Genomic DNA, 22,439 nt, shown 5'->3' on the forward strand with positions numbered 1-22,439 from the left:
GGTCATTTGTTTTTGGCTCCACAGCCAGTCCACCATTTTGCCTCCAGTGCTAAAACTGTTCATTGAAAGATAACTAAAAGCTATATTGTTCTTCTTGCGTTCTCCCTAGCAATGTGGACTATTGAGCATCCACTGCAGGTGAATCAATGTACATGTAACCACTAACGGCATTGTTGTATAACGATGACATTTGAATGGAAGGAACTGCTGCATTATTCTTTCGTTCTCATCTTCCATATTACATTCTGGGCAATATATCAATTTTATTTCAATATCATTATATGAGACTAGTTATAAGTGTCGTCTTTTCCTGGTTTTAATAGGGAAAAAGCTCGCATTCTTTTTTTTTTTTAACAGTTTGATATTATCGTCGCAATATCCATAGAGGTATGATATTTGATTTGGTCAATATCGTCCATATTTCATCTGTACTTTTGCCATCCACGTCACTAATGATGCTGATCAATGTTCCTGTAGCTGCAGGGAGCTCTGTTCACCTAATCAATCAACCAGAATCACAGAATCCTCTGTGGAGCTCCAGTCTTTCTCGCTCCTCTTCGTCCAACAGGTAGTTGTCAATGTATGAAAAGAGCTCCTCTGAGCTCACGGTGGTCATGAATCTCTCTCGGTCTCTTCCGCGGTCATCCAGCAGCACCATGCTGAAGTAGGATCTGGATATTCTGAAGATTTGTCTACACCACAACACAAAATGGATTTATCAGCTTATTTGGTTAAACGTAATGATCTACATACTGTATCTGAACCCTTGAGTGGTTCAGGTTGCCAGTGGCACCTGTTACCTCAGGCCCTCGATAACTTCAGAGTCGAGCTCTTTCTCTTTGATGCGACCGTGCTCCCGAGGCGGTGAGTCGAGGAGTTCAATCACTGTCACGTGTCTCAGATCTAAGCCACAGTCTAATTTCTAAACAGGATGCAAAAATTAAACAATGTTGTTTTGAGTGAGCGTGCCAAATCTGTCATAGCAAACTTGAATAAACGCACTCTTTCTCTGATATTTTTCTGGTGAGTTTTTCTGAGAACGCCCTCATGGGCGGTGTGTTTTCCTCACCTGTATCATAATGTTCTGCATCTTGTAATCGGGGTCAGTTATGTCAGGTGCTGATACAATCAACAGTCTCCTCTTTTCATAGAACTGATCCAGTAGCGCAGGGGCCGTCTTCACATCGGTCTTAAAAATCATTGCTGCACATACAAAATAAAAACTACATTAAGGTTTTCCGTAGAACAGCTATACAGTACTCAGTGTTTAAAAAAATGAGAAGAAAACTCGTTGCATCGCATCTTCATATCCATGACATCATTCAGTGGTTTTCAAACTTTTTGGGTGCCCCAGGAACACCAATAGGCAAGTCAGAATCTCAAGTACTGACTTTGTGAATGAAGAATGAACTAGACTGTACTGTCAAGGTGCCAACTTGTGTCTTGTGCACTCATAGGTAACCAGCAGAGCGCGCAAGTAGGGTGATGAGTGCTGTCTGTATGTGGGCAAGTTGGCACTCAGTCGAGGTGCCAACTTGCACCGTGTTATTTATATCAGATTGCACTTGTTGGTGATGACGTCATCAAGAACGCTGCTAACTCATTGGCTAAAGGCCCAGCCTTTGTAATGTCAGCCACATACAGTACATATATCCAATGAGTTGGTCGGCGCAAGCTTGCCACCATTGGTGTGTGAATGTGGGAAGTGAGGACACTGGCGTTGAAAGTTCGCCGCTTCACTTCCCAACGTATGAATGAATGGACATTGTAAAGCGCTTTGAGTTCGCAACTTGCTTAGAAACCGCTATAAAAATGCAATCCATTATACATACAGACAGCACTCATCACCCCACTTGTGCGCTCTTCTGGCACAAGTAATCACTTTTTGTATTGTTGTATGATACATTATATTGTGTGTGGTTGTCAAATATCTCACAGCACACCTGGACTTGTCTCCCGGCACCTCGGCACAGAGTTTGGGAACCTCTGACTAAAGTCATTTGATTGTCAATACTTACAAACGCATTGAGCAGGTTCTCCACTCCAGTTGCTTTCGGACTGGCACACTCTGCTAGACAAGCCCTTCCTTTCAAATCCCCCATCACAGTGGTACTCGCACACCGCGCCATAGTTGTTCCCATCAGAGTCACAGGTCAGGTAGCCATGCAGAGGTACTTTGAGTTCATGACACCTTTTCACTGGAAGTAAGAATTCAACTTTGTCAATAGCAGATTGTATTCACCACATGAAATTTTAAATCTTATTTAGTTTTTTCAAAATTATGAAGGACATTTCTGCCTTACCTTCAACACGGACAATGAACTTGCAGGCAGCCCTGTTCCTGGCTTGGTCATATACTTTGTAACGTACAATGTTTGGTCCCTCTTCAAAGTCAGTGCCTGACCCCTGGCCTACGAGTATCACACTTAAGAGACAAAAAGACAGATGTTTCACTCCATGTTAAGTACAAAGGAGAAGGAGGGGAAACAGAAGAGGTGACATACTCAAGTGATTTATCAGCAGTATCTGTGGCAACAGGTGGGTCCCAGGTGACCCTGGCAGTTAGTTTCCCAGGTTCAGCTACCCTGACTCGGGACCGAGGACACCTGATCTTTGGTGGATCTTGGTCTGGAAAGACAAGCAAATCTCTTGGTAAATACATTTGCATATATATTTTTTACTTTAAGTACTGTAAATGCCATGAGTTGTGTATTGACATCCTGTGGGTTAATTGCATCAATTCATTTTTATGGAGAGGGGAATTTGTGAGCTGGGAGATAATACCCCATGGTGCTGGAGCCAGTCCAGAGAACAGAGGGGCAGGAAATATGTGAAAGACAGAGCTGCAAGATGAAAATGTTTGTTTTATTTGAGTGGGTGGGAGACGGCATGCTTTGAGCGCTGGGTTATAATAACAGACAAATACAGCGATCTCTGTGCGCACAGTTTCGTTCTGGAATATTGCCACTACACATTGAAACAGGACGATATACAGGAACAGAAATAGACCAAAGACTTTGTGGATATTGTGAACTTGGTGAAGTGGAGAATGAAACTCACTTTTTATTGTACTGCCCTTTTTATCATGACTTAAAGGACACTTCTAGGCTCATTTTCCTACTTATATTGATCCCAAAAGACTGCCCATGGGGTCTATTAGGCAGAAATGCCCCTGTTATCCAGTTTCCCCAGCAGAACCCCGCAGCTGTCATAGCATAGAGTGGAGCCTATAAGCCTATCGCTTTAAAACTATTTGTTGTGTTGAAAAGTGATTTTCTTTTTCATGAATGTGTTACTAGTTGTCATTACAAACACATCCATGCCTTGGTTGTCCCACACCAGCCACCACAATAAATAATGTTTTGAGGTGAGCATTCGGCACAAGTGCCAATCAAAGTGACTGCACTGGCCAATCACAGGGCATCTTTTCCGGGACTTGGCAAAACACATAAAAGCATAACATCTGTTTTGTAGAGTGTGATGGCTTGTGTGGGACAATGATGGCATGGATGTGTTTGTAATGACCAATATAAGTAGGAAAATGAGCCTAGAAGTGATTTAGGGCGGAGTTGTCCTTTAAGAAAAACACTCTTTGATAAAGTAATGTAGATATGTTTCTGGATAGTGATTTAGTTAAATATTTATTTGATAACCATACATTTGCAATCTCCAATTTCATACATAAAGCCTGGAATAGAAGAAGACATGCAACTTACACATAGACAGTGGCACTGTGATGGATCATACCAACCTATTACTCAAGTCTGTTTCTTGTCCTGTTTCTTGTTCATTCTGTCTTTGTGCCTCTCTCTCTCTCTCTCTCTCTCGCCCTCCTCTCTCGTTCAGAACTATTGATGTACTTTTGATCTTAAGTATGCAGTATTAGCCTACTTTATTTTGTTTATTTATTCGTTTTTGTGTCAGCTTGTTGGCACTGGAAACAAATATAAATCATTCATTCATACAGAAAGCGTCAGATGGATTGAATCTTGTTCCTCAGTGGAGTATAAACTTAAACGGTCAAGTTGACAGTGGTATTTTATAGCTGATGGGAAATCAATTCAAACACTGCTTACTTTCAATTGTGAACAAGATGTTTTTTGAATATTTGATCAGTGAGCTTAGAGCACATCTTTTCAAAGTGGGGGATGCTTGGGGGCCAATTGTGAAGGAGAAGAAAATGAAAATCTGCTATCTTGGGCATGTCAGTCTTTTTCAGACATTAAAAAAAGGTCTAGCAAAAACACCAGATCTACAAGCTCACAAAGTAATGCAGTGTATGTTTGTATGTAGAGTGTCTATTTTATTCTATTTCTCTCTTTTCTTTTCTTGTTATTTTACCGTAAGGGGGCCGCATCCAGGATAGCTATTTGGGGGTCCTCTGCATGGAAAGGTTTTGGGTACCCCTGATCTAGAACTTGACATGTACCTGAACAAACGGGTTCAACCCCACTCCATGACCCATCAACCAGACAGGTGCGTGAGTGTACCCCTTCAAAACGGTAACCAGGGGCACAGGAGAAGTCACACCTGGAGTCCGCCACAAAGCCTTGGGTACAGGTGTACCTGCCATGAAAGATCAGGGGGAGCACATGGCAACGCACCTCTGAAGAAAGGAGACAAAAGATTTAACGAGTACTAGAGATTAAGACAATTTTATAGCATTGTGTCACAAGTGTAAAAAAAATTAAAGATACAAACAGGAAATGGAGGACAAATGATCTCTTGCGTGTATGCAGGGGTGTCACAAGGGGGAGAGGGAGAGGAGGTTACACACTGAGTTACTAGTGCCCAAGGTGGCGCGGCCTGGAATTATTTTATACTTTAGCTATTGAAAAATAGCAGATATACAAGCTCACAGCGCGGCACCGAGTGCCACGCTGCGAGCTTGTAGATCTGCTATTTTTGAAAAGTCGTGAAAATGTGTGCAAATCTTTGAATATAGGCCTATGCATTTTTTAAGCGAACATTTGTAACTCAAATTTTGCTTCTGGGGGGTCCCTGGAACTAAATATTTTGAGATGGGGGTCCAAATACATATCATTTTGGGGGTCCATCGCATGAAAAGGTTTGAGCACCACTGACATAGAAACATAGGTTTTTCAAAAAACCTTAGAAGGATTTTAAATATTCAAAGACTTATAGCAGATATACAAAATACACAGCACAAATGTTCATGATTTTTCAAAAATAGCAGATCTACAAGCTCGAATGCCGCGCTGTGATTTTGTATATCTGCTATTTTTCAATAGTTAAATACCCAGGGCCCAAAATTCGACACCTACCCTGCGTGTACCCCACTTACTTCGGCAGTGAGCCGTGCCGGACCAGCGGCGGTTGGCCAGACACTGAATGGAGCTCTTCCCCAGCAGTCTGTATCCTCGGTCACAGCTCAGTTCACAACGGGTGCCCAGTGTGCTGCGGTAGTGTCCTCCACGAGGAGAGAAGCAGGTCACCTCCCCATTGGGCAGATTGGGAGAATGACACCAATTTGGGTCTGTATAAAAATAAAAAATAAAATAAATTAGTCTACCAGAGCACAACAAACAAATGATAACAAATGTCATGATATTAACCTTGAACCACTCATATTACAGTACATTGAAAATAAATGGTAAGTTACTTAAAAGACCATACCGGCATGAATATGTGTTGTTTAATCACTTTTCAAAGTGTTCGAGTTTGGAAGCACTCATATTCAATAACAATGTCCTGCTGCCTCCTACAGTACATTGTGTGCAGTTTTGAAACAGGTGGTACGCAAACTCAAACACTTGAAAAAATAATAACCAGAAAATAAATGGGCTGTCAACGGTTGGTATTGCAACTCTTATAGCATCTAAGTTATTTGCAGCTAGGGGAAGGGTACACAGAGCAGGGGGCAGAGGTCACGATCATGACAACAAGGCTTAAAACAAATTACCAAACTTATCGGAATAATTTAGTCGATGTTTGCTAAACTGCACCGCATTAAAAACAAGCACTTTATCCATTTTTTCTAAATGTATTAGTCACAAATGATCAAGTCGCTCAGTCTTGACTCTTGTGCCCATTGGACGATGAGACTGTTGGTAAAGACGCAACTCATCCCTGCAGGCACTTTTAATTAAGGTGTCCTCTCTTACTTACTATTGTAGTCCAGTTTAGGAGTGTAGTAGTCCTCCTCCTCCTCTGGTTCCAACTCATTGTAGCTACTATGTATGGTCCCAGAGATACCTGAAACAGATGTTAATGTATTTAAAAAATAATTAACATACTTGTGTGCAACTAATATGCTCCTTTTTCTTTATTCTTTTCTGGGGGGAACAGTGTGGTCTAGCATTGATGCCAGGATTTCCCCATAGTCTCATTTCCTCAAACTTAATTCAGATCCCTTTTCTGAGCAGCTTAATAACTTTCCACGCCAGACACCTGGATATGTAATCTGTGAAGCAGACTGCAAGCCCACAGGAAGCTCCCCAGGACTATGGGTTTTAAAGCCTAGTCAACGCATACCTATCAACATAGGGGCTACACTTTAAAGGGAAGGACACAAATGTCATAAAGTAGGCTAAAAACAGTTGTGGTGCTGCAAACGTCACCATTCCTACTGCTTTAAACTAATTGAAACATAGTCATAATTGAAGCATGTGGTGTATTGGTTATTTCGCCGGGCCCATTTCGCCAGCAATGTGACAGACAAGTATGTCTTCATTTGACACTTTGAATTTGTTCCTTAACAAGTTCCCAAGTAAAAATGGCAAAAAAGAGCCCTACAAAATCTGCACTGGCTGAATCGAACTTTCCATACAGTGAGTTTACCCGACCACCATCATTCCTCCTCAGCAATTGTGGTTCATGCAAGCGATCCCTCTCCCTTGAAGATCTCCAATGACAGCATGTTTAGAGATGAGTGCCAAGCAGCCTGAGACTTTCCATTCCTACGCCTTCGGTGCCATGGCATTGGCCAGAAAGCTCATTAGTCAGAATCTGGTGATGTTAACCAGGTGAAAAATACTATGCCTAAACCTAACCCTAACCTCAGTAAAACTATGCCTAAACCTAACCCAAACCCTAACCCTAACCTCAGTAAAACTATGCCTAAACCTAACCCTAACTAAATTCTGATGAGCGTTCTGACTTATGGGCACTCCCCATGCCTTCACGCCATTCACCTCAAATCAGACCAAATAAGGTTTATCTGAATAAAGTTCCAAATTGTGTCAGTGTCAGCACATTCAACAGTGTGCCCCCTTTGGAAAATGTTCTGGAATGTTCCAGTGATTTTAGTATTTCACCTCATCAGCTTTTTCTTAATTAGTGTTCCATGCATTGGCATGTTCTCAGACTTAACAGTACACTCATGTCTCCCTTTAACAGCAAATCAGGCATAGAGGAAATGAAGAAGCTATAAGATAAACATTCCTGTTATTTCTGATATTGCTGTCTGCTTACAAGGGCTTAAGTAATGTGATACAGAAGAAATCTACATGCAGGCTTTGCTTTGCCAGATAAAACCCAGACAAGAATGAACTTGTACTAGAATACAAAGGTCCTGAATATGTGTCTCACAACTAATAGTGGCTGCCCATGTTTCCATTACACACACAGTAAAATCCTTAATGTTAATTTAAAAACTGTGAACATGGGTCCTTCCTTAATGATCCACGTTTAGAGTTAATATAACACTCTGGGGTTTTGCAGTGCAGACTTGTAGTTTTGTTGGAGGGGCTGAAGAATAGCCAGACTCTGACACATCATGCATCAGTAAGACCAGGCACTAATCCCACTACTCTCAGGACTGATGCAACCAGGAAGACACACATGCAGGGAGAGGGGTGGGGGGTGGCAGACCAGGCTGTACGTTACAACTCTGCAATTAACTGCTCATAAAATGTCTTGTTTCATTTATCTTAGAAAGATTTAAAATGTCATTGCTGATGAGAATTACTCCTTACCTCCTTCTGAGTACAGAAGACAATCTGACAATGAATGTGAGCAAAGCAACGAGCATTAAATCCTGCAGAGTCAGACACCTTATCTAGGTGGATGCATGGTGGATCTAAGGTCACGTCATTCACTTGGATCAAATGATGGCTCTGTCACAGCAAGTCACTAATTAAGTAGTAGTGATCTGTGTTGGGCTGTAATTATACAAAGATCTAAGGAGGACAAGGACATGCACGTTCAAAATTGGAGAATCACCTAAACACACACACACACGCACACACACACACACACACACACACACACACACACACACACACACACACACACACACACACACACACACACACACACACACAGGAGGGTGCAGTAATTCACTGTTACAAGTCCTGTCAGCAATAATTTGACATTTTGATTACTGTTTTATTATAGCTTTGAGTGTATGTATAGCCTATGTAATATATATTTTTATATAACAGCTTTGTATTTATTCCACGTGTGTGTGTGTGTGTGTGTGTGTGTGTGTGTGTGTGTGTGTGTGTGTGTGTGTGTGTGTGTGTGTGTGTGTGTGTGTGTGTGTGTGTGTGTGTGTGTGTGTGTGTGTGTGTAGATGATAGATGATGCTCTGTGCTGACTGTTCACCAGCACCTGGGGGACTATGGCTGGCTATAGTGCAGATAACCTACAAATAAAACTCATAAACAAACAAACAAACAAAAAACATTTGTGACATTATCAAGGTTGTGAGTATCATTAGGTAGAGTCCACGTAGGCTCTTTGGTCCTCAAATGACTGCTCCATTGTGTCCTCTGAAAACAATCTGCACTGACTGCACATCTGTATCTAATCCAATGCAGCAGCTGGAATTTCCTCTGAGCGCACAGGGAGAACAGGCACAAAATAAAAACATCTGCATTCAGGACTATCTCTACAGAGCTAGAATGAAATGGCATTTGCAATATATCCCATAAGAGTTAAGAGACAGGCTTTTCTTACCAGGCAGCAACTCACCTGTGATATATAAAATGAATAGGCCTACAGCAATCCAGTTGGGGGGTGACATGGTAAAACTTAGTTGTCTTCAAGCACACCAGAGTAGCCTAATAATGGCTTCATTTGATAGATTTAAAATTGTGTTTAGCCTACTGCACAGAAGCCAGCCTCCGAGAAGAAATATGTTAATCCCATAAATTAATCCATAGTTGACAACCTACGTATTTTATTTACTGCGGAGCCGGAGTCTCTTCTAGTCAGACCAGTGTCTTCGCAGTTTTCTACCCAACTGATGATGGTCCTCCTTTCTACTTCGCACAAGTCATGAAAACGCAAAGCCGCTTGGTGGCGCTGTGGGACTTCTAAAAAAAAACTGGTTTGGATTGGCTGCTGCTTCCCATATTTCCATGAAGATAAGTAGCCTATAAATAGATATTTATCAAACCCCATTCCTCCAAAGAGCATTACTTGTAGTCTTGTACAAACGCCTTTGGTCGTAGCCCGTAGGCCTACAACAAATGAAATAATAATATAGGCTATTAATGGGAACGTCAGATTTGCCCAATCCACACCACATAATGCGTGTTATAATAGTTTTAGAAAGTCATCTCATCTAGGAATTAAATTCCTCGATGCCGGGCAATCATTAACACAACATGTTCATCTGTTGCAACTTGCAAATGAAGCTTTTCTTTTCTCTCCAGTCCTCGGACGTCTAAAAATCTAAAACAATCAATCAATCATCCTTGCCAAAAGTCAAAGATCAGCATCTTTCTAGGCACGCGACACCGTCGTATTGCGCAGCATAAAGCCCGGTCTATATATACTTCGCCACACGTTGGTGCGACGCGTTGTGAGCTTGTAGATCGGCTATTTTCCAGAACGAAGCAGTCCCCCCTCCAAAGCGGTTCCCTCAGGAAAGTGATACGTAGGTTTAGTGACGACACTTCCCCCGTCTCTTTTCTCTCGCTCTAGTCTCCTTGGATTTGTCGTCCAAAGTTTTTTCTCTCCCCCACACACAGACAGAGTCATCCAGGTCGCATTGAAGTTTCTCTTCTTTTTTAAACAACCTAAACGGGGGAAGAAACAATATAATCCACGATGTCTCCTCCGTCCAGGCGGCTTCAGACGAAGCCCGTGATTACATGTCTCAAGACCTTTTTGATTTCCTACAGTCTCATATTTTGGGTAAGTTGTTGCAGCCACAGGGACACATCATATTAGGACAATGGGCTTGGCAAGCGGCGGATGCCAACTGGTCAACCCATTTTTAGCTTTTGTGTGTTATGTGTAAAACTCTGTAAAATATGCTGCATAATTGTCCCCTCGTTTAAAATAAACAAACGTGATTTTTTACTCTGGGCGAAAGAAAACACTTGTTGAAATGTCGAACCCGGGGTTATTTTGTAGATGTAGACGTATTGACAACAACATAAATTGTTCCCAGATTTGTGATTTTCTTTTTTTCTAGCGGTGGGGCGCAAAAAGCAACACGTAGGCTACGAGCCTACGACATATAGGCTACCCTACAGAACCGTATGGCTAGTGACTAAAACAGCCATGTATTTTTTTCGCTTAAAAAGGTCGATGCTTTTATCTGTCCATTTATTGCTCTCGGTTGGATGAGCCGAGGCTCTTATCAGACTAATGACTTGTGCGAGGAAGAAGCAGCGGTGTTAATGCAACTACAGCCCTGGGGGTCAGTGTTTACCTTGGGTTGTGTTTGAATAAAATCTCTGCTGCATAATGCTGCACGACATGGAAAACGCATGCATTATGACTGACTGACACCAATTTGACTCAAATCAAAGTAGAGCTGATGTGGCTATATATTGCATCATTGGTGGCCCTCTGTAACGTGGCTGAAAATGTTGACTTCGACCTTTTTTATTTAACCACCAGTTTCCTAAAAAATAAGTTGAAACTGTTTCAAAAAGTGAAACTTTACTTTTTATTTATTTAAAATAAATAAAACAAATAAACTTCATAGACACAAATATTAGTTAATAAGCCTACCCACAACCTTTTGGCAAGCTGCTCCACTGAATTTTCTCAGTTTTGGGCGCTGTTTTCCAACTTCAACTTTCATCTCTTTACACAGATGTTCATTTTGATACAGATGTTTTCTTCTCATCTGTTCTTGTTTTGTTTTTGTTAGTTTTTTAATCTCTTGAGCTAATTCTTCTCTTGCACACCCTTATCCAGAAATATTAGCTAATGACTACTGCAGTCCTTAAACTTCTCAAAGAATGTCATTTACTGGTATGTTTAATTGTGTAATTTTTAAACATGCACTGGTTTTGAATGCCGGCACATTTATACAGTAGAGAGAGGGAGGAGTAATGAACCAACAAACCTCCTGGACAGAACATACTATGACTCAGGTTTAATAAATTGGTTGTGTTTGTAGTCACTCAGATGCCTCCTAAACCACCCATAAACATTGTTGTCTTGCCTGCAACTGTGGTGAAAACTGTTCAGTGAAACAGCAAGATTAAGAGCAGGAAAAATATGTGGAATGAAGTGTAAAATTATGATGCGAGTTATTTTAACTCAGTTCATTAGATTGTGGTAGAGAGTGGAAGTACCTTGCCATTTCATTATTATGCTATCTGTCTATCACACTTTATCAACCACCAGCAGTCCAGCACAGGTGTGGGCCTGCAACTAGCTGACAGGACATCTGACCAGTATGTTTTGGGTTAAACCTGAGACATGCCAGGTATGTTCTGTGTCCAGGGGGTTTGTTGGTTCATGTCAGAGAGCAAGACGACTCTTACTCCTCCCTCTCTGTACTGTCATGTATATATGTGCTATGTGAAGTGGATTCGAGAGACTTGGTTCATCTTGCATGTGGAAAAGGTGGAGGTCTTTAGGGATCCCTATGAAAATAAAATGTGGTAATTGTTTAAAGTTACATGCAATCAGGGAAGCCAATGCCCCATAACAAACACATTGGCGCAGAGGCACAAATTGTGACACGAAGCTCAGCCAATCAGTTAAGCCAACGGGTCAGGTTGGCCAATCTTAGGGAAGCCGGTGCCCACTCACCTCCCAAACACATAGAGATTGTCCTCCACAGAGACCTGCGGACATATACTGTATATTATATATAAGGGAAGTATTATATATAAGGGAAGAAGGGGTGCCAGGCGAGTGTGTGCGCAAATAAAAACCGACAGCAAATCCCAGAGGATGTTTCATCCATTGAGCTCAATGGACTTTTTCCTTTTCTGTCCCTTTTCTGATTGGACAATATAATGTCCAATCAGACAGGATTGGTCAGGCTTCACTTGACATCTCAATATGTAATATAAATTTAAGACAAAATGGAATTCATCAGAACTACACATTTTCTTCCCAACCACACTTGCAATTTCCCAGAATTGCACCTTTCTAATTGGTGTGTTTGCTAATAGGCAACCACATTATTGGTTACCTATTGTTCTAGGTCTTGAGAATCTTTTGCCATCAACGTGAACCTGCTTATTGCTAAACTTTGCACAACAGAATATTTAAGATTTTGGTCATGCTTTACTTGAAGTCACAATATATAATATAAATGGTAAGACGGAATTCATTTCCTAGTGGATTCCTCGTCACTCACATCCGTACAACAGCGTTTGCAATTTCCCAGAATTGGACCATTCTAGTTCTCACTTTTACTGGTTTCTCACATGCAATGTAACATAATATAATTTAAACACTTTTCATTGTGAAATGGTGCATTACATTACTTTAATACATATTTGTTTTAAAATAAAATGCAAGGGTACAAATATATCAACATACATGCATGTATTCATATGGGGACTAGTTTGCACATTGCAAAATCTCAAAGTGCTTCTCTGCTGTTTGACGTCAGGGAAAATGATGGAACCGGTTAGTAGGTATGTTATTTAGTGGCTGGGGTTTGAGCCTTAAAACATATAATTGTGTCTAAGAACCAGTCTACCCCTCAAACCTCTTTCAGGTCACAGGAATGATCCTGCTAGCAGTTGGTGTGTGGGGGAAGGTGAGCCTGGAGGCCTATTTCTCCCTGGCTTCTGACAAGACTACCAATGCACCATATGTTCTGATTGGGACCGGCGCCACCATCGTTATTTTCGGATTGTTCGGCTGCTTCGCTACATGCCGAGGAAGCCCCTGGATGCTTAAACTGGTCAGTGCAAAAGTCAGTATTCCCAAGTACCCTTCCAATATGCCATTTGTTGTATATAATCTCTACTTTGTTTGTTCTTCCAGTATGCTATGTTCCTGACCTTGGTGTTTCTAGCTGAACTTGTGGCTGGAATCTCAGGCTTCCTCTTTAGACATGAGGTGAGATTCATATTATGACATGGAACAGAGAATGAATTACAGCAAAATGTAAAACATGAAGTGTCGCAAAAATATAACACAATTTCTTTTGGATTGGTTAGATCAAGGCCATATTAAAGGTTGCCTATTCAAACGCTGTGGACAACTACAATACCACTGACAGCCGAAGTACTGCAGTTGACACCATTCAGAGGACTGTAAGTGCCTGGGAGCTTTGCAATCACTCTGCTTTAAATGATTTTAGTCTGTTTGTTCCTCTTCCTAGTAAACAGTGGCTGTATTACTACCAGTAACCCCATTTGTGTTAGGACACAGGGCTTGAGTTAGCATAACATGCAGTACTAAAGTAAATAGTTTGTTCTGCTAATTTCCAATATAGCCCAACTAGCATGAAGATATACGATATTTATAAATGTACTGTATTAATTTGTTTGTCTGCACTGTTTAGTTCCAGTGCTGCGGGGAGACCAATTACACTGACTGGTTTCATACGGACTACTTCAAAGAGAAGGGTATCCCTGTTAGTTGCTGCAAAGACTCCTTTAAGTGCTCACTAGATACCCTGAAGGACCGTAGTAAGGCTGGCCAAGAAGTCTACAATACGGTGAGGTCATTGCCGGAAGCTTGGTTTGTGTGGATTTAAAATTGCTTGTGAAAATTAATTCTGTTAATTTGTGTATTGTGAAAGTTAATAGTAATTTAGTTGAACCTAAACATGATCTTATCTTTCCATTATGTTTAGGGTTGTATCTTACTCGTGACAACAGTGATGGAGGCCAACCTTGGAATCATTGCAGGGATCTCCTTTGGAATTGCATTCTTCCAGGTATAATACTTACAGTCTGTCTCTTTTGATCAAATTGTTCGTGGAAGTCATCACTGACCATTCTTTTTACTGTGCACAGCTCATTGGAATATTCTTGGCGTGCTGCTTGTCAAGGTACATAACCAACAACCAGTATGAAATGGTTTAACGGCATTCTTCCAAAGGTACTACTTTTTGTTCAATATACAATCAAACATATTCAATTGTCATGAATTCTTTCCAATAAAGGTGATATAAATGACTGTTATTCGTATGTTTGTGAATAACTTTGTTACTATGCGATGAGTTGATTACTGATTATTATTGTTTATTGTTGTATTTAGTTTAACGAGTACCATGTCATTTGTCCTTTACAGGTCACTGAGGGGCAGCTCTTGATTCAAGCTGAGTGAAAGGAACCTCCTATTATTTTAATATTGTATTTGTTGTATTTTAGAGAAAAACTCTTGCTGCTGCTTTTATGGTTTTATGCCCAACCAGAAGGGAATAATATTAAAGTAAATCACAAGGGACAGTATTTGCTATGATTAGATTGTAAAAGGGAAAATAGCAACTATATGCTTTTTTTTTGTTAATTTTGTGGTTTTTTAGATTTAATTTGTTTTGTTGTTGCCATGTTTGTCATTCTGATGTATTATCTTACCATTTGAATTGATGGTGTACTGTGCCAATTTGTTACGATTTCCACATCTCTACAAGGAGTATCTCTGGATTTTGTGGCTACGTTATTTTGTAATCTTTCTCTAGAAACCCACGTATAAAGTTAAGCTGATAAAGTTTGAATGCTCTGCAATGCTGAGTGAACCTTTGTGTCTCTGAAACCAATATCACAGAGAAACTAAAAGCAAGACTTGGGGTCAGATGTTGGCAGCTTGGGCCTACTTTTAAATGTGCACTCCCATTATTATCATAGATTGATTTACTTACTTCATATCGGTTGTCAGTGATAATGGTTCTTTATCTGTGGATGTGATATGTGCCCATATGCTCAAGAATTTGTATGCATCATAAGGTTTTGACACCGATTCTTTGCTTTTCCTGCTAAAGACCTTTCTCTGGGAAGGAGTTCTGGAGATGTGAATGATGGGTAGCCTCGTGAATCAGCCTCCCGGAAATCTACATCCGGGAGAGGCTAGTTCACGAGGCTAAATGATGGTTGGAATCCAGGGAATAATGCCCCCTAATTCATGTTTACTGTTGTACAACTTCTTACATCACAGATGGAAATGATAACTTATTTGAGTCGAGTGATCAGTGGACAATATTTAGTCCATTTAACATTTATATGTATACCTAAACGAACACATGGAAACTAATCAGAATCAGTTTAACCATCACATTGACCAGGTCAGGAATGGGAATGTGCTTTGATTACAAGGCAGTCAGCCGTGTTGTTGACACACTGACCCAGAAGGTCTAAGCTCTCCCAGTTAACACTGTCCGAAGTTTACCCAGTTACTCCGGTCCAAGCTCACCCCCGGTTTTTGTTAAAACCTTACATCACAATTATGACAGGCTGTGAGCTTGTAGATCAGCTATTTTTGCTATCTGTCATACAGTGAAATGTGTAGAACATCAGATGTGCATTTAGCACCTAATAGCCTAAAAACATATAATAGTAGTAGTAGTTGTTGTATAACAACAATAATATGAGGCATAATACACTTTTTGTATTCCAAAAAAGCAAAGTTGGTACAAGTGTTAACAGCAGGTTGTGATGTTATGTCAGTCATCTCCAAATTTGGGCACTGTTTCAGCATGTGGGTATATCAGATTTGGGCACTGTTTAGTATCAGTGATGTCAGTCATGAAGTCATCTCCAAATGTGGGCACTGTTATCAGTGATGTCAGTCATCTCCAAATGTGGGCATTGTTTCAGCATGCGGCTGTTACCATGGTGGCCACACTGTTTAGTATCAGTGATGTTAGCATGAAGACAGACAACAGACAGACATTCGGTAAATGAATAGTTAGATGGGATTATTATTGCTGACATCAGGGATCTCCATATATGAGTATAAAAGGGACAAGTTCTGACAATGATCTCCATATATGGCCATTAATTTATTAGTGAATTAATTTTCCCCATTGAATAGAAATGGGAAAATTCAAATGGTAAGACGGAATTAATTTGCAAGTGTGACTCGCGTCCACTTGCAATTTCCATTTGCATCTTTCCAGTTATTAATTGTAGTATTCGGAATTTCATGAAGGCCATGGCCCTGTTGCCCCTCAGTTTGGCCTTGTACCCCTCAAAACAATGGCATGACCTGAGCCACAGTGGCCTTGATCCCCCAGCTGACTGTACCACTTTCTCCTCTGTCTTTCTTGTCAATATGTTGACAGTGGACACCGGTGTCTCTTTCTTGTCTTGTAGACACCAGTGTCTTTTGTTGAAATTCTGAAATCTTAACTCCCCAAGTCCCCATCTTTTAACCAATCCAGTGACTTTGATTGGTGCAGGGCTGAGCATGGATCAGATTGTAAATACCATCATTTATCTATTTCACTGCAGATTAGGTTATCATCCCTTACCTTTAAATTCAACAAATTCTTTCAATGGACTAAAATCTTGTTTTAGTTGATGGCTTTCCTGACATGGCATTTGGCCTTTGTGCCCTCGAAAAATGGACAACACCAAAGGCCAAGTGGCCATGCACGCACCTAAAATGACGAAATTCCAGGCTTGGTATTATTACATTTTGTTGTGTATTTATTTTCCCATGCAGGGGCTGGGCCGGTAGTGTAGCTACTATAGGAATCAATTGGTTAGTTTAAACGCCAGGAGGCAGTGCTGTGTAAGACATTGTTGTCAGGGTGATAAACCCCCATAGACTGCTTACTGGTTACAGAGACTAGAATGATAGCCTATGTGTGCTGTGTTTGTGTCACACTCCACAACGTCGATCAAAACAAGTTGAAACGTGTAAGCCTATCTAATCAGACTGGCACGTACAGTGGCAGCCTGGCAGGTCGTGTTTTATTGTGTGCATTAGCAACGATAATTAAGCCGTGTATTTGACCAGACCAGTTGAAAGTAACCTTACTTTCAACTGGTCTGGTCTTTTTTTATGCGCTCGTTTCACCAAATGAACGTGCTACTTTCACTTTGTAATAAATAAATAATAATATAATCATTATCGAACTCGTGTATTCAGCATTGTAGCCTAGTAGGCAGACAGTAGGGACTAGGGAGAGCGGGGGTAAGAGAGAGGGAAATATGCAGTTGCAGTGGTGGAAAGTAACCAAGTACATTTACCTAAGTACTGTGCTAAGTACAATTTTGAGGTATTAGTACTTTACTTGAGTATTTCTAATTTCCAGTATTTTTACTTCTACCCTTTTTTCTTTTCTTTTTTAAATGTACTATTTAGGCTACTAGGTACTTTGAAGGTTTTGATATTATTCAAAAACATAACCACTTACACTAATTTCTTTATACAGGATACAGGAAAAGAGTACTTTTTCCACCATGGCACAATCCCACACAACAAATATATTGATTGACAGTGATGATGTGGTTTGTAATTGGTTCAAATACGTCAGACAACGTAAGGCACCGCCCATGTCACCAATATCATCCAATAGCTGGAGTTGTACAGCGGCCAGAGGGCGGGGTCTGTGTCTGTAACCCGGCGTCACTCGTATAAAACACTTGTTCCGCACTTCAGCGGGTGGGGAAATTGTCACTTTTCTTCCCGGCGGGTGGTGGTGTGTGCAGTCTGACGAGAGCTTGGCTTGGATTTTCCTTATAAAGCATCAAGAAGCCATTTCATCGGACAAGCCTCGTACTCCAGGTCAGTAAATGTTTCATTCCGTCTCCGAGTATATTTATTCACCCCAATGTCAAGGTCAAGCTGATGTAATTTCAGCCTGACGCGACTTGCCAATGCGACAACTAAGGTGTTGTCTTTCGGTTATCAACCTAGCTTGGGCTACTGCTACTCCCTCCAAATGCATGATGGTTTTCACGTAGCACTTTCATAGCAGTTCATTGAGTTCAGGATTGAATGAATAGGCCTACTAGACGTTTGCATAAAAGTACAGGACAGCCCTAGGCTACAGCTCACTGATCAAGTCAACTGAAAGGATGATGAACACTAGAAAGCTGTTGGGCTTGTTTGCATTGGGGTCCTTTGAACTCAATTAATACAAGGAAGCCGTGGGCTTAGGCTACTGCGTAATCAGGTTAAAGGCTGAAAAAGCACAGTGAATTGCCTTCAAAGGAGTTAACGTTGTCGTGCAACTTAACACTAAAGGTTCTGTCTATTTGTGTGCCAAACCTTGGTATTGACTAAGCACACTTAATTTGTACAAAGCCTTCTAGCCTACTCCTGCTTGTTACTTTTGTAGGCATGCATGCATATGCTAGCGAGACTGATATGCTGTTGTAGTGTACCTGATGTGCATAGTCACGTTTTCATGTCTTTCCTTTGCAGAGAGAAATTTCAACATCCGACAACTCTGCCTCACTGCAACAACCTGCTGCAATAACTAAGCCAACTAAGCCTTCACCATGATGCAGATCTACATTGACCCAGCCAGCAATAAGCACTCCCTCCTCAACATGATGCACCGCTTTATAGCTGCTGCCAACAATATGGATGAAACCATTATGGTACCCAGCCTGCTGAGGGATGTGCCACTGGAGAACCAGAACCCTGCTGAGGAGGCCAACAACAACGTGCCACCATGCCCCAACAAGCAGAGGGACATGTATGAGCACTACCTCCTCCTCAAGTCCATTAAAAACGACATGGAATGGGGCCTGCTAAAAAGAGAAATGAGCAGTGGGGCCAGCTTCCTAGAAATGGCAGTCAAACAAGAGGAAAGGCAGCCAGTAACCGGGGACTTGCCTCTTGACAACTCGGACCTTGAGGACCAGTTCCACTACCACCTCAGGGGACTGTTTGGCGTGTTGTCAAAACTCACAGTACAAGCAGACCACCTCACCAGCCGTTACAAGAGGGAAATCGGCGGTGGAAACTTCATGAGATAAGAGGAAACTACACCCTTTTTTTTCTTAACTTTTTTTTCTTTTTTTAACCTGGACTGCTTGATGAACTTGAGACTCCCCCATCTCACCTAAATGCTCTCCTGTGAATGGTGAGCGCATCAGAGCATTTGCCTCTGAGTAGCAACACTCCAAGTCGCCCAGCCTCCTTCCCCCACTAGTTTATTTTTTTATGACGTGAAAGTGACTGACACCTGCGTATGTCATTGAGCTTGGATGAAAATGATTTTAGGAATGCAAGGTGAACTCATTGTCAATTTGAGATTGGTCACTTTGAGCCTGAGTTTAGTACTGAAGTTCCTGATGATTCACGCCACGGCTCTGGTAGAAGCTTCCCGGTCTTTCATTTCAAAGTTTGTCAATGAAACCAGGTCTCTGTGATGGCTTGACTACCAAAAACAAAGGTTATGATTGAATGATTGGAATGCTGGTTATTCTTCCCCTCTTCAAATAATTCTTTAACGCAGGGTTTAAGGCTGATTTATACTTTGACGTGCAACTGCGTCACTTGCCAAAAATAACTTAATATGTTATCACAGTGGTTCTCAACCTTTTCAGGCGTCAACCCCCAAAATAATCATATTTTAACTGGGGACCCCCCACCCTAATGAGCACTAAGAGTTGAGTCATTACATTTTATATAGCACTGTTCTTTTGTGAAAATGGCAGATCCACATGCTCACGACTCACGTTTCTATCTCTATATATTTGGCCAATTTAATTTGTCATTTTAGTGGTTTAAAGTCTTTAAATTTGTCACTTTAGAAATGTGCAGATACCCTCTATACACTTAAACTTTATTTTGGTTTGTTTACTGTGGGTGAGAAAACAATGTTGCACATTAAGTTAATCAGCTGAGCACCCCCCAAAATAATTTGGGGACCCCCACAGGTTGAGAACCACTGTTATCGGAGTGACACGGCTGTCCAATGTGATTTTGGCTTAAATGGCCCTGATTTAAAGAATTGTATACATGTTTGTCTCTGAGTGGTATACCCGTGTAACATGGTGTGCCTTGAATTTTCTATAATTCATGCCCTGTTCAGTTGCCGTATCTCTGGTCCCCATTGTCTGACTGGTACAAAAGATGGTCAACAAGGTGTAATTTCTATTTTTTTCCTTGAATATTTCAAGAACTTTTATATTGAGCAGAAATGCTATAAAGATAAATAAAGATTATAAATCTAATTCCTTTGTCTTAACTTGTGTCACCTTACTAGTTTACAAGTAGAATGCACTTTTGGGTATCTGAATACTTTGCATACATTGTGTGAGGGCTTTAAGTTGAACTATGTTTCCTTCTTACTACATGGGCTGTCAATAACCATATATATATATATATATATATATATATATATATATATATATGATAATCCATCAGGGTAGTGACGTGAGTCCAGAGAACTTAAAATGAACAGCTTGCACCCGAAATTGGGTTGTGTAAATAACCAGAGTGCTTATTAAACACAATTGTCATAAAATGTGCTAGCTAAACATTGTGGTACACTGCTTCTTAGAGTACAGAACATGGAACAAAATCCAGAAGTTCACTTGCAAAAACAATTCATACTAAAGACATTTGGCTAAATGTTAACACTACGTCTATTTATTTTTTGTTCAGAAATCATCTTTACAGATACATTTTTCATCAGCCAAGACAGCCATGAAAATGTAGCATTTAAATCTAATCTCAAGGTGGTTCCTAAAATCGATTGTTACTGAATGGGTTCCCAGATTGCCCCGTCTGTTTAAATCCTAAACTGACACTTTAGTCAGGAACATGTCAAAGTAGTTTTAGCCATTTATTGCAAAATGGAAAACAGTTAATCTTGGCATTAAGGGCTCTCTTCGGAGATGTTCCCAGAATATTATTCGAGCGGCTTGCTATGCAAAATCGGGGAATGCCAAGCAAGACCCCCAAAGGGATACAATAGCAATACTTTAACACATAACTTGAATCAACAGACATAATCACAAGTATTTGAGCACAGATAACCTAGCATAGGTAGAGAAAGCGAGACGTATTTAATTAACCTTCCCTACTGACAGTGTAAATGACCAGCAGATATGTGAATGAGGAATAGGAAGAGCTGACGGACAGCTGACTACAGCTGGGCGGGGCTAGACTGTCCTGCATAAACTAAGCATTTATTTACCAAAAGTTGAAAGATCACACAAGATGGAAGTGCCTATTACTATCTCATTTATAAAATAAACAATACTGTGTCTGTCACACACACACACACACACACACACACACACACACACACACACACACACACACACACACACACACACACACACACACACACACACACACAGATGAATACACACAATATGAAAGGCAAATGCCCTCAAGCTGTCTTATGACATGAGAGGCTAGCTGAATCATAATCTCATCTTGACCTAATAACCATTAGGTTACCTATGATATACCACAGACACCTGCAGTTCACAGTCCATGTCATATTTCACACGCTGGCAGCACAGCTGTTAATTTCAAACAAGGTTATAACAGGTTAAAGACAGCTATAAGGAAATCAGTTACACTGCCTAATCAGACATGACAAGAGATAAGAATGTATTGGGTGAGAGTGAGACAGATAAACAGATCATTGCTCTGTCAACGACAAAACATTTCAAAATTACAGGACATAGGCATTATTGATAATTTCTGCAAAAACCTGAAGATAATATTATATTAATAAATATCTAGCTGTTAGTTTGCTCAAAATGTCTATCCTCACCAGCTGCAACATACAGTACTGTATATCCATCATTTTCTCAACCCCTCCCCTTAGCAACAGCTCGACCAAGAGTAGCCAATCCGGTAACAAAGGTTTTTTCCCCCCGTCTCTCAAAGGCATAGCAATGATTAAAAGATTGGAGTGTAGTGAAGGGCATCCGGAGAGAGTGGAGGGCATCCTGCATGCAAGACTATGGTCTTCTGACCCAACTAGGAGCATACTTGTGCTGAGAGCTTGCATGCCAGGCTTAAGTTTTTATTATTATTTTTTTTTTCTTGTGAGCCTATGGTCCCTATTTTTTTTTCCTTCACAGCGGACCATATATAAATGGCAGCAAATCAAACCAAATGACTGCACGGGTCAGTCCTTCAGCTGCGCACATTGAAGTGAACTGGGTTAATCTTCAATATCATAGACGACAGCTGGTGGTCAGACAGTTAAATTAACATGAATCAAAATGGGGTTTCCTTTCAAATATGGTGAAAGGCATTTGAGTGTTTAGGTCATGTGGTCCTGGATTATGCCATGGACCAGTGTTTATCAGCATTTGTTCATTCAGCATCACACTACATTTGATTGCATCAAACTCAACATTTCTATGAAACATCAGAAT

The 22,439-nt window shown here is 40.8% G+C and overlaps 3 protein-coding genes across 3 annotated transcripts; 2 read left to right on the forward strand and 1 right to left on the reverse strand.

Moving 5' to 3' along the window:
• Positions 1-193: 193 nt before the first annotated feature.
• srpx2 (sushi-repeat containing protein X-linked 2) lies at positions 194-9,187 on the reverse strand. Its single transcript, XM_080745785.1, has 10 exons — positions 8,938-9,187; positions 6,130-6,216; positions 5,306-5,497; positions 4,430-4,606; positions 2,505-2,628; positions 2,304-2,425; positions 2,019-2,198; positions 1,070-1,203; positions 801-922; positions 194-692 (listed from the first exon to the last, which is right to left on the reverse strand). Exons 1-10 carry the CDS (start codon positions 8,987-8,989, stop codon positions 506-508), a joined length of 1,377 nt encoding a protein of 458 aa, XP_080601911.1. The 5' UTR covers positions 8,990-9,187; the 3' UTR covers positions 194-505.
• Positions 9,188-9,879: 692 nt separating this feature from the next.
• tspan6 (tetraspanin 6) lies at positions 9,880-14,858 on the forward strand. The gene is made up of 8 exons (XM_080745735.1): positions 9,880-10,107; positions 12,893-13,081; positions 13,165-13,239; positions 13,341-13,436; positions 13,688-13,843; positions 13,982-14,065; positions 14,145-14,229; positions 14,422-14,858. Exons 1-7 carry the CDS (start codon positions 10,021-10,023, stop codon positions 14,211-14,213), a joined length of 756 nt encoding a protein of 251 aa, XP_080601861.1. The 5' UTR covers positions 9,880-10,020; the 3' UTR covers positions 14,214-14,229; positions 14,422-14,858.
• Positions 14,859-17,743: 2,885 nt separating this feature from the next.
• On the forward strand, positions 17,744-20,267 carry mid1ip1l (MID1 interacting protein 1, like). Its single transcript, XM_080745466.1, has 2 exons — positions 17,744-17,862; positions 18,505-20,267. Exon 2 carries the CDS (start codon positions 18,582-18,584, stop codon positions 19,062-19,064), a length of 483 nt encoding a protein of 160 aa, XP_080601592.1. The 5' UTR covers positions 17,744-17,862; positions 18,505-18,581; the 3' UTR covers positions 19,065-20,267.
• Positions 20,268-22,439: the final 2,172 nt, after the last annotated feature.

The sequence above is a fragment of the Nannobrachium achirus genome (genome assembly GCF_963921795.1).
Source record: "Nannobrachium achirus genome assembly, chromosome: 17".
In the NCBI taxonomy this organism is placed as follows: domain Eukaryota; kingdom Metazoa; phylum Chordata; class Actinopteri; order Myctophiformes; family Myctophidae; genus Nannobrachium; species Nannobrachium achirus.

Excerpts from the sequence above, each read along its gene's own strand:
- srpx2 (XM_080745785.1), bottom strand. The coding sequence starts at position 8,989 with ATGTCACCCCCCAACTGGATTGCTGTAGGCCTATTCATTTTATATATC. Across the intron at positions 6,217-8,937 it reads ATTCATTTTATATATCACAG|GTATCTCTGGGACCATACAT; the intron begins GTGAGTTGCTGC and ends CATCTGTTTCAG. Across the intron at positions 923-1,069 it reads TGCAGAACATTATGATACAG|AAATTAGACTGTGGCTTAGA; the intron begins GTGAGGAAAACA and ends CATCCTGTTTAG.
- tspan6 (XM_080745735.1), top strand. The coding sequence starts at position 10,021 with ATGTCTCCTCCGTCCAGGCGGCTTCAGACGAAGCCCGTGATTACATGT. Across the intron at positions 10,108-12,892 it reads CCTACAGTCTCATATTTTGG|GTCACAGGAATGATCCTGCT; the intron begins GTAAGTTGTTGC and ends AACCTCTTTCAG. Across the intron at positions 14,066-14,144 it reads TTGGAATTGCATTCTTCCAG|CTCATTGGAATATTCTTGGC; the intron begins GTATAATACTTA and ends TACTGTGCACAG.
- mid1ip1l (XM_080745466.1), top strand. The coding sequence starts at position 18,582 with ATGATGCAGATCTACATTGACCCAGCCAGCAATAAGCACTCCCTCCTC.